Below are 12,006 nucleotides of genomic sequence, written 5' to 3'. Positions count from 1 at the left end.
AACAATAATTCAGAAGTGCTTTGAGTGTCATGAATTTAACATAAATTTCTGATCAGTGCACAGCTTGGTACACTATAATATAATAGATATTGAAGGAAAATTTATTAAGAAACAAAAAAATAGTTTTGGTTAAAAGCTACTGGTAAAAATGCATAGTATTATACCTATATACCAAAAATAAGGGACAAAAATGGTCACACTAATTAATTGAAAAATTTATTGATCCCTGTCCAGAAAAAAAATCAGATGATTGCTTCCATAATTTATTATAAAGTATAAGTATTTTTGTAGAGTATAGAGTAATAGTATACTGACATAAGAGGTCTCTAAACACAGTAGCTCCAAATGGAACTTTTTGTTAATGGAAGCCACATTTATTGTGTTCCTGTACCACCTATGCATGTATTTAGGATAATAGTTAATACCTACTGCCCATACCATTACCGTAGTGGCCATCAAATGACTTCCACCCCACCTGATTTTGGCTACTTTTCACATTTTTACGATTTTGAACTCTTAAGAAAGGCATTAAGGTTGTCATATTTTCTTAAAAACACATCTGGGAAGAGTTTATGGACCATGAATTGCATGGTTGAACTCCCTGCAATCACAACTACAGGCAGGCTTGGGGGTCAAAGGATTAACAAAGACTGATAGGGAAAAAAAATGGTGGTATTACTCCTTTTAATTATCCAGAAGTTGAGTACGGTGTTAGTATCTTCCATTGCTACATTGTAATTTTATTCTGGAACAATAATTCAGAAATGTTTATAGTGTCATGAATTTAACATTAAATTCCTGATCATTGCACATCTTGGTACACTAAAGAATTTGTGATAAGGTCCTGGATAAGGAAAATTTATTGAAAAGAAAAAAACAGAAGCACTGGTAAAAAGCGTAGAAATATACCAAAATAAAAATAAAGGGTGCAACTATCTAATATAAGCCTATGTGTGTTGAGTCTTGTTTTCATTTGAAAATTTCGTCGGAATTCACATTGCTAAGAAACTACATTTCGCCCTTCTTGACCTGAAGTTTATTGAACTTTCATTATTTGTGGTTTACACTAAAAAAAGATAAAGTATAAATTGGATATATGCTGTTTTTGTAAAACTTACTGTAAAAAACTATTATGTACTATCAAATATTTAGTGATATCTAGAATATTAATTTAATTATCCAGAAGTTGAGTACGGTGTTAGTATCTTCAATTGCTACATTGTAATTTTTTTCTGGAACAATAATTCAGAAGTGCTTTTAGTGTCATGAAGTTTACATAAATTCCTGATCATTGCACATCTTGGTACACTAAAGACATGATTAGGTCCTGGATAAGGAATTTGAATATGGATTTGTCTTTTACCAAAATAAAAATCAAGGACAAAAATGGTCTTAAAATTCAATGAAAATTTTATAAATCCATGTCAAGTAAAAATCAATGGTTACTCCTTAACATTATAATGTTATTTAAATTAAGTCTTTTTGTCCTAATATTAAAATTACGAGAGCTGTGGTATTGAAGAAGTTAAATGTTTTTAAGAATAGCAATTGAAGAAATTTGATAGTGTGTATGTAGTAAAGTTTATTTTAATAAATTCAATGTTTTCATATTGTATGTAATATTATGGTCATGTTAGAGAATGCCAGTCCTATTTGAACCAGATAATTAGCTGCAAGTCTGGTGCATACCAAGATATAATTATATGCTAGTTCAGAAGTTATGCTATGACATTTGTCGCTACATGCAGGTCTTTGTGCTATCACAATGGAAGTTATTATATGGATTCCTTTGACTTGATAATGTGTTGTAAGCTTCCTGTACAAGTTCATTGTCTCATTCTAGGGAGAAATCAAAGATGTTATATTAATGGGAGGTGGAACCAGAATTCCAAAAGTACAAGAAATACTAAAAAAATATCTCGGAAGGTGAGAACAAATTTAGTATAACATGCATATTTAAGCCTTTTCTTCTTATATCAAAAGCATATTAGAACATACTGTAGATTAAAAGATATGATCTGGGGTAGATGCTAATTGGCAAATACAAGAACAAATCCTGAAATTGAATGAAGTAGCATGAAAGTGCAGCTCAACATCCTTAATGTCAATAAAGTCAAAAATTATGAGTGGAGAAAAGTTCAAAGCAAATTTAGAAAAGTAGATTTGCACTGAGAAACATAGTTTTACTGACGAAAGACATATTTCCTGTTTACAGATCAGAACTAGGAAAGAGTATCAACACAGATGAAGCTGCTGCAATGGGTGCTGTTTACCAAGCTGCATATCTAGGAAAAGGATTCAAAGTCAAAACATTTGGTGTGAAGGAAGCTAGTATTTATCCTATAACTGTAAGTTTTAAATTTATATCACAGACACCATTCATTGTTTGTAATGTTTAAATTATTCTTGAAAGACTTGATTGTATTATTATGTTTTAATAAATTTTACGGAAAATCAGATTTCACCAGCAATTAGTATTTAGTCACTGCTAAAACAGATTTTTGTCAGAGCGCAAAATATTAATAAAATTCAAAATAAGTTACAAATGTAAGGCATTTGAAGTCACATTCCAAAACTCAGAAGAATACTGATAAATATATAATTGTTAATTTAAGCAGTCAAGATTGACGGACCAAAGATGGTTTCAACAGACTGACTGCCTTCTCAATTTGTATGCCCCTGCCACTAAGTGACCAGGACTTATAGGGTTACAAGTGTATCTTTTTTCCTTATGCCTGCTGATATTGATCTGATTTTTACATCAGTGTTTTGTTCCAAATGACTGACTTTAGGGAAAAACAGCCCTTTATCTTTGAAAATTGTATTTATCTAGACTAATTTGTTTGTATTGTCTAAAGATCAGCAACTGGGCGTCGGTACAGTAATGTTTAATTATAACTTACAGATGGAGTTTGGGAGACTTTTGATGGAATTATGGTTTTAAACTTACATTTCCTAATTTGTTCTGTCCTGTTCAATTTTTGTAATGTCTGCGCAGATGGTGCTGGTTTTTATTTGGGTACTTGGGTGTTTAATGATGACTTAGAATCAACATTTAAATATGATGCAATTGATCGCGTGAAATGCTGACGCTAATGCGATAAAACCCATGGAAATAGAAGTTTGTTTACCATTAAGGTTTAATGCAAGCCAATTCATTATCAAATGATTTCACATAATGTATTTAACTTGATAATTATATATGTTACACTCCGGAAATAATGCAAAAAAATTGTAGGTTAATAAGGAAATTAGTTCTGATTTGATGATATTTATTTGGGCCAGGTGAGCTTTTCTCATCACTTGGTGTCTGTCATTGTCATCCTGCGATACAGGGACTGCGCTGGGCTTCACCAATGCTGTGAATTGCGATTTTTATTTCATCTGGCAACAAAATACAGCTTCTTGAGATATTTCTGGCGCCAAAATTTTTATTCCTTGACTGTAATGGTAATAAAATCGATATCAGGGCATTTACAGGTACATTTGTTGTTTGCTAGCACGTGCCAATAATCTTGTATACAGGTAAACAGATCAACAAAGCGTGAAAGTGTTAAATTGTAATTATCCCTTTATTTTCACTTATATTGCACAAATAGTAATGTGGTGTCCTGACTTTTCATGTAATTTATAAAAGCATTGTATATTTAAGAATAAGGCCAAAAGTATTGCATTTGTGTTGTATTGTCACATCTTGTTCTTACTTGTTTGTAGATGAATATGCACTTATTTATAGCTGTCGAAAATTAAATGGAACTTTAAACATTAAAGATCTTATGGCAAGCATGTTATTTGAAAACATTGAAATTGGTTAAAAAAATCTTTATACCTATAACATGAGAAATTTACCTGTACTACATTTTTCTCTATCATCATGAAATGTAAAAATCATATGAACGTTTTAATATGTTATTCATAGGTTGAATTTGAGAAGCACAAACTTGCAGAAGATGGCAGTGATAGTAAAAGGGTAGTTAAGAGAACATTGTTTAACAGAATGAACCCTTACCCACAGAAAAAGGTCATGACCTTCAGCAAACATTTAAAAGACTTTGATTTCAATGTCAGTTATGGTGATCTTGATTTCCTATCAGACTTTGACAAAAGGTAAGATGCATTTCATCAAACTTTCTACTTTTGCATTTCATAATTGAGTTGATGGCATTGTTGTTGAAAACATTCATCACAAAGAAATAAATACCTTTGATTTATCAGATATGGAGTAGAAATTTAAATTTTAAGATGACATAGGTAAATGTTATGCAAATTTACTGTCTGTTTGAATTATTCATACCAATTTTGTATTGTTCATGTTTATAAATGATAAATGCAACAATAAAAAAGAATGAATTCTATAAAATAAAATTATTATTTGAAAATTTCTGGAGTCAGAAGCGTGTTCCTTATTTACCTCATCAGGAATTCTCAAAACTTGCATTGCCATCTCATATTTTTCCAGTTCATTCCAAGATCCATCCCTTGCTAAGTTTAAACTATCAGGAGTAGGAGATGCCTTCACCAAACATAAGGAATCTGGTGATAGTAAAGGAGTAAAAGCACATTTCAGACTGGATGAAAGTGGAATACTTCACTTGGATCAGGTAGAAATTAAATATTGGAAAAAAATTGGTAAATAATTGGGATAGTTTTTCATGCTATTCCAGTCATTTTTTTTTAGGATAAATGAATATGTATCAACGGTTTACAGCATGATGTTCATGAAATTTTGTACCTGTTTTTGTAAAAATAAGTAAGAAGTATTCTCTTAGGAAGAAGGAAGACTTGCCCAGAGCAGACTTTTCTGGAAATTTCGACAAAATATCAGGAGTGTTGACACCTATGTTTTTGATATGGGGTTTCTTCTGACAAGCAATGGCAATACAGGAAAATATTTTTAAAATATTCAGTTTTACTTCCAAAACTACATTTAATGTACATTTGTGACTTACTCTAGACTTCTGTATAATATTGTTGTATGTTCCTGTAAACAGCACTGTAAATAATAAAAAATGTTGCTTTATAGGTAGAAGTTGTGTTTGAAAAGGAAGAAGAAAAAGAAGAATCCACATGGTCAAGTAAGTATTATTAAGTCTCCCAAACGAAGTTTGGGAAGACTTATTGTTTTTGCTCAGTTCTTATTATTATTATTATTCTTCTTCTTCTTCTTCTTCTTCTTCTTCTTCTTCTTCTTCTTCTTCTTCTTCTTCCGCTGCTTTTAAATTTGAACTTGTCCGCACCCGTTCTCCAAAACCGCTTGTCAGATTAACTTAGGGTTTCACAATATGTTAGACTAACATGTCTAGTGGTGCAATCAGGGTTTTGTTTGTGCAATGGGGTTTATAAAGGGGTACTTTGAGGGGCAAAAAGAAAAGAGGGTTTTACTATAGAACCCTATGGGATTTTATTTTTTTAAATTTTCAAATGATTATAAATTGAAAACCGTTTGTGATAGACACAATCTTTTTAATTGAAAATGTTCTAAATGATAAAGCCCATTAAATGAAATACAGGGTTAGTCCCCAGGGGTCACCCCCACCCCCTGCCATTTAAGAAAGTTCTAATACCTTGTAAATGGTCGAGATCCCCACCCCTAAACCATATATATTCTGGTTTGTTATGTTAAGATGGTTTGAATGATATACAGGGTTAGTCCCCAGGGGTCATCCCGACCCCCTGCCATTTGAGAAAGTTCTAATATCTTGTAAATGGTCGAGATCCCCACCCCTAAACCATATATATTCTGGTTTGTCATGATAAAGCACATCAAATGTAATACAGGGTTAGTCCCCAGGGGTCACCCCCACCCCCTGCCATTTAAGAAAGTTCTAATATCTTCTAAGTGGTCAGGATCCCCACCCCTAAACCATATATATTCTGGTTTGTCATGCTAAGATGGTTTGAATGATATACAGGGTTAGTCCCCAGGGGTCATCCTGACCCCCTGCCATTTGAGAAAGTTCTAATATCTTGTAAATGGTCGAGATCCCCACCCCTAAACCATATATATTCTGGTTTGTCATGATAAAGCACATCAAATGAAATACAGGATTAGTCCCCAGGGGTCACCCCCACCCCCTGCCATTTAAGAAAGTTCTAATATCTTGTGAGTGGTCAAGATCCCCACCCCTAAACCATATATATTCTGGTTTGTCATGCTAAGATAGTTTGAATGATATACAGGGTGAGTCCCCAGGGGTCATCCCGACCCCCTGTCATTTGAGAAAGTTCAAATATCTTCTAAGTGGTCGAGATCCCCATCCCTAAACCATTTATATTCTGGTTTGTCATGATAAAGCACATCAAATGAAATACAGGGTTAGTCCCCAGGGGTCACCCCCACCCCCTGCCATTTAAGAAAGTTCTAATATCTTTGTAAGTGGTCGAGATCCCCACCCCTAAACCATATATATTCTGGTTTGTCATGATAAAGCACATCAAATGAAATACAGGGTTAGTCCCCAGGGGTCACCCCCACCCCCTGCCATTTAAGAAAGTTCTAATATCTTGTAAGTGGTCAAGATCCCCACCCCTAAACCATATATATTCTGGTTTGTCATGCGAAGATGGTTTGAATGATACACAGGGTTAGTCCCCAGGGGTCATCCCGACCCCCTGCCATTTGAGAAAGTTCTAATATCTTGTAAATGGTTGAGATCCCCACCCCTAAACCATATATATTCCTATTTGTCATGTCTCGAACATTTGAATGACATATACGGTCAGTCCCCAGGGGTTCCCCCACCCCCAATGTTCTAATATCTTGTAAATGGTTGAGATCCCCACCCCTAAACCATATATATTCCTGTTCGTCATGTAATAAACATTTGAATGACGTATAGGGCCAGTCCCCAGGGGTGCCTCCCCACCCCCAATGTTCTAGTATCTTGTAAATGGTCGAGATCCCCACCCCTAAACCATATATATTCTGGTTTGTCATGCCAAGATGATTTGAATGATATATAAGATTAGTCCCCAGGCATCACTAATGCATATAACTTTACTGGACCAAACCAATTTTCACTGGACGTTGCCCAATGTCAGGTGACCCTGGGAATTACGAATTATGGGAGCTTCGTTTGGGAGACTTCGTAACAGCATCCTGTTACAATCATTTCTTGTAATCTATTGAATTAAGAAACCTACACACATGGGAGGGATGTAGCATCTTTATCAACATTTATTAAACAATGCTACATATTACTAATAAAGCAGATTTAGGAACACTCTTTACATCAATTTTTTCCCCTCATACACCCATATTAATTATTTTAGGTTATGGTAAGTGTTGAAATAGATATTAAACCTTAGCTTTTTACAAATGGATTGTTGAATTAAGACTGATTTTGACTGGGAATCCAAAGTACTGTCCCAAGTATTTTACAAATTGTCATATTTTAAAGCTAGTATATTCCATAAAGATGCATTTGTAATTTTATATTTCTAAAGGAAACTAAATAGAATTGTAATAATCATTTCTGAAAACAGAAGTAGGAGGTTTGTTTGTAGTTGCATATCCAAATATCTTATTGATCTTTTTTTAGAATTAGGAAATACTCTGGGTGGACTATTTGGTGGTAAAAAGGAGGAAGGAGAGACGATAGAAGAGACAGGAGAAAAACCAGTTGAGGTAACACTGACTGGATTTTTTTCTATGCTTTTTAGCTCTTGAGCTACTGTCGTCAATTGGCATCCATCATTGGAAAAAAATTTTAAAATCTTTTTGAAATGAATGAACTCAATGGTATCTAGTATAAAGTGTGTTTTTTGTTCCTATCAATCAACCAACAGGGCAGCCATTTTGAAAATAGAACATAAGGAAAAATCTTCAGTCTATAATCTTGAAAACCATAATAAAATTATCAGATGACTCTTAATAGGAGTTATTGCCCTTTAATGTTGATGTTTGTTTTTTTACTCTTTTCTTGCTTTTTAAGCAATTATCTTGATAAACTATGATAGGTAGAGAGAAATTGTAAACAGCAAACTTGATCTGCAAGATTAGATTTAAAAATAAGTCAGAATAACCGAAATTGTCAATTGACTCCTTATAGAAGTTATTGCCCTTAAGGTAGATGACCTAAATTACTTGTTATCAAATCATTAGAATTTCTTTTTTTGATTGAAAAGTTGAAAACACAATTTGAATTTCTGCATGCAAATTTGCTTATATGAGTAAAAATCTAAGGCATCATTTGCAACCATTAGCAAGAAAACAAGTATGGTGACCCAAATTTTTATTTTCTGAAAGCACATTATAAGAGCTATCTTCTGATATTATTATTTTAATTTATCTATCATTTGATTTTCTTTCTAAAGTGCTTTTTATACGACCGCAAAACAATTTTGTGGTCGTATATTGGTATCACGTCATAGTCGTCCGAAGACACTTGGTTTCTGGACAATAACTTTAGTATTAGTAGATAGAAATCTATGAAATTTAAACACAAGGTTTCGCAACAGCATAGTGAATTGCACAAAAGCAAAAAATTGAATATAAATTCAAATCATATAACCAATTCTAAGTTCTTTGACTACAGTTATTCTGTGTCAGAAACCTATTATGTGTCAAACATTTAATTTCAATCCAAATTCAGACCTGTATCAAGCATGAATATTGTGTCAATTTTTTCCCCAACTGTTCAGGGTTGGACCTCTGCGGTCGTATCCAGCTGCGCTCGGCGAAGTAATTTATTCCATGAATAACCCACACTTAATCTGACTATTTTGCACAACCTGGAGCTTGAAAAAAGCTTGGTGACCCATACTTTTAATTATTCTATTTTTGACAAAAGCATTATATAAATTACATTTTGGCAAAGTGCCAAACATTCCAACATTCTTGATTTAGGTCTATAAATGATGATTTTTGCCCATTTTTAGTATTTTTGCCAGGTGAGGGATTCAGGCTCTAAGGAGCCTCTTGTTCTGTTTTCTGTTGTGTACTTTCTTTTATTTTTCAATTTTGCAAGCATACCAGAGAAACAGAAATTTTTTCTTTATTTTTGTTTTTCATACATGAAATAAAATGAGTTAAAGAACCAGTGAAAAGTGTTGTCTCTGTAGTGTTAGTTATATTGTTTGATGTTTCAAAATCTGTTCTTTTTTATTTACTCGTTGGCATGATTTATTATACAAAGCATCTGTATTTATTTTATTTTTATTATTTACTACTGACACTTTTTTGGGTGATTTGGACTAACACTTATTGCATGTTCACTTTCACATGAAGGGTGAAAATTCTGATAAAGAGGCTGAAAGTGAGGAAGCAAAACCAGATCAAACTGAATCCAACCAGGAAAAACAGGAGGAGAAAAAACAAAGAGAAAATGGAGATAAAGACAAAAAAGAGAAACAATCTGAGGTTCTCAATCATAAGGCATTATTTAACAGTAGTCATGTTTTAAGTTTGTTGCATTTTTATTTTTATCAAAGAATATAAGGGCTGTTCCATTAAAATGTATGTGGGAGGGTAGGAAGGGACTATCAAAATATCCCTACAACCAAGAACCATTTTTTAGATAACTTTGCATAATGGTAATAGATGCATACTGAAAAAAGACCCATGACCCACATTCAATAATTAAACTTCCCTTCCTACCCTCCCACATACATTTTAATGGAATAGCCCTAACCTAAAAAGATGAACATTTAATCTGAATTGCCAGATATTGAAAATGAGTGATCGTTATCAGTATTTATGTTACAAAAGATATTTCGTGTCCCTCATATTTACTGAATTAGTGTTAAGTTTTCTCACTTGGTATGCTGATGCCGCATAAAGCAAAAACTTATAATCAATCAAATTTGTTATGCTAACCTAAAATGCAACAATCTTTATATCTGGGTGGAAGGTGATAGGTTTGTTCTGTATGTGTTCCCACTCTTTTATCCTCAAAGAACTTTATAATGATTGAATTAGAGCTAATTTCCTAATGCTTGTAGATTAAGACTTTGGTTGGCTTGCTTGCTTTGTTTGTATGAATGGTTGCTCAAGCATTGTAATTGAGATTGACATCTGCAAACAATATAAATAGGCAGAGTCAAACCTGTATACATTTAGATTTGATTGGACATTGTCAAATAATCAAATTTAACTATATACAGGTTTAACTCCGCCTACTTATATTATTTGCAGATGTCAATCTTAATTACAATGCTTGAGCAATCATTTATACAAACATAGCAAGCAAGCCAACCAGTCTTAATCTATAATCATTAGGAAATTAGCTCAAATACATTTTAAAACCTGAGTTTATGTGGAGCTATGAATTCATTGCTATGTTAATGTTGGTTTTGTTTTAATGTGTTATTAGCATGCACCTCTGTGTCAGAATCTGTTTCAATGTTTTGTTCATGAAAAGAAAATTTAAGTATGATAATAAAGGTTTTCCATTTTCTCAAATGTGAAATTTAAATAAGACAAGTCAGCATAAGCCAACAAAATGTTTGATATATTTGTAAGTGTTCAAACACTGTGTTATAATCAGGTGACTGACTAGGACATTCCTAAATCATTTAATCAATCAAGTGAAGTACAGAGTTGAAGATTTTAATGTCAAATATCTATTTATTGCAGAATTGATGATAAAGTACTAGAAATTCAAGTTAAAGCAGGTTTCTAAAATAAGGACAAAACAATGTTTTCTCAGAATGCTTTCCTTAGATATGTTATACAATATATCCCAAGGAATAGATTATAATATGGCTTTCTTACAAATGGAGAGTTCCTTTTCCAAAGTGTTAAAATATCTTATCTATTGGCTAGTATTGGTAAAATGAAATCCTCTAGTTCAGATATATATAAATCCACAAATTCTTTTAAACTGAAAAAAATAGGATAAAGTTTTCGAACCATGATTTTAGTCACTGAAAGTTGCATAAAATCTTAGATTGTAAGTTAAATTTTGTGAATAAACAAATCTCAAATTTTCAGTAATGCAGGTTTGGTTTGAATAAAGGTAAGTAATGAATTAGATGTCTTAACTGGTAGGTTTCAGAACTTTATTGTAAGAAATATATTTTTTTAGTGGTAGGTTTTTAGAACTTTATTTTAATAAATGTCTTTTGTGATGGTAGGTACCAGCAGATGAGGAGGATAAAAGTAATAAAAAATCAGACAAGACAGAAGAGAAAACAGATGAAACAAAGAAAGAAAAGACAGAGAAAGGGAAAGAAGAAGAAAAAAGTGAAAACAAGACTGATGATGCCACCGATAAACTTAATGGAACTGATTCTCAAAATAAAACTGAAGCTGATTTAAAGGTAATATGTTGAGAAGTGATCCAGATTAGTTAAAGAAAAGGAGAGACACCAACTTGTACTTTCTATTGAAAGATTAACATTTTACACCATATAAAAGTTTTGCTTCCTCCACTAATGAAAATTGACCTCTACAAAATAGCCAATAGTGTTGAAAGTGGCGTTAAACACTAAAAATCAATCAATCAATTGAAAGTTGCCGTTTTGAGTTCTGGAAATGACATTCATCACTTGCTTTCAGATGTGCCTTTTATATGACAATGGGAATTTTGTTTATGTAATTCCAAATGAGGAAAATTTTTTTGATCTTAATCTTCATATCTTTTTCATATTTGTAGGAGAAAAAGCCAAATGTAACAGTTGTCAGGGAGAAAATAGATACAAAGATAGAATCTTTTGATATCCCAGAAGTGAACAAAGACTTAATGAAAGTTATGAGGAAAAAGTAAGTACAGAGGGGTGTAGGAGTGTGTTAACGTATATTTGTTCTGCCTAGCAGAAGTTCCACTGGAAACTTTATAAACAATGTCATAATATCTATTCCTGTTGGAACGAATATTCTATACCATTTATTCCGTTAGGAACATTTACTGTAATATTTATTCCTGTGGAAATAATATTCCAGAATATTTTTTCCTTTTGGAACTTATATTATGAAGGAACTTCTATTCCGTGGCAATGTGTTAAATGTTCAAAACCCTCACATTTATTATACGACCGCAAAAAATTTTGCGGTCGTATATTGGT

The 12,006-nt window shown here is 32.7% G+C and overlaps 1 protein-coding gene across 3 annotated transcripts in view; it reads left to right on the top strand.

Moving 5' to 3' along the window:
* LOC127701549 (hypoxia up-regulated protein 1-like) overlaps positions 1–12,006 on the top strand; it is a 35,174-nt gene that overhangs the window by 12,412 nt on the left and 10,756 nt on the right. For 2 of the 3 annotated variants that reach the window (XM_052205474.1, XM_052205473.1), the window contains exons 13-21: positions 1,844–1,926; positions 2,216–2,348; positions 3,920–4,107; positions 4,460–4,601; positions 5,024–5,075; positions 7,542–7,627; positions 9,230–9,361; positions 11,077–11,262; positions 11,598–11,704. In XM_052205474.1, the coding sequence (XP_052061434.1) occupies positions 1,844–1,926; positions 2,216–2,348; positions 3,920–4,107; positions 4,460–4,601; positions 5,024–5,075; positions 7,542–7,627; positions 9,230–9,361; positions 11,077–11,262; positions 11,598–11,704 (1,109 nt within the window). The remainder of the gene's footprint in view (positions 1–1,843; positions 1,927–2,215; positions 2,349–3,919; positions 4,108–4,459; positions 4,602–5,023; positions 5,076–7,541; positions 7,628–9,229; positions 9,362–11,076; positions 11,263–11,597; positions 11,705–12,006) is intronic. The other variant, XM_052205475.1, reaches the window with a different exon arrangement.

The sequence above is a fragment of the Mytilus californianus genome, unplaced genomic scaffold, assembly GCF_021869535.1.
Source record: "Mytilus californianus isolate M0D057914Y unplaced genomic scaffold, xbMytCali1.0.p SCAF_5, whole genome shotgun sequence".
Taxonomy (NCBI): domain Eukaryota; kingdom Metazoa; phylum Mollusca; class Bivalvia; order Mytilida; family Mytilidae; genus Mytilus; species Mytilus californianus.
This window is presented reverse-complemented; position numbering and strand designations above follow the sequence as displayed.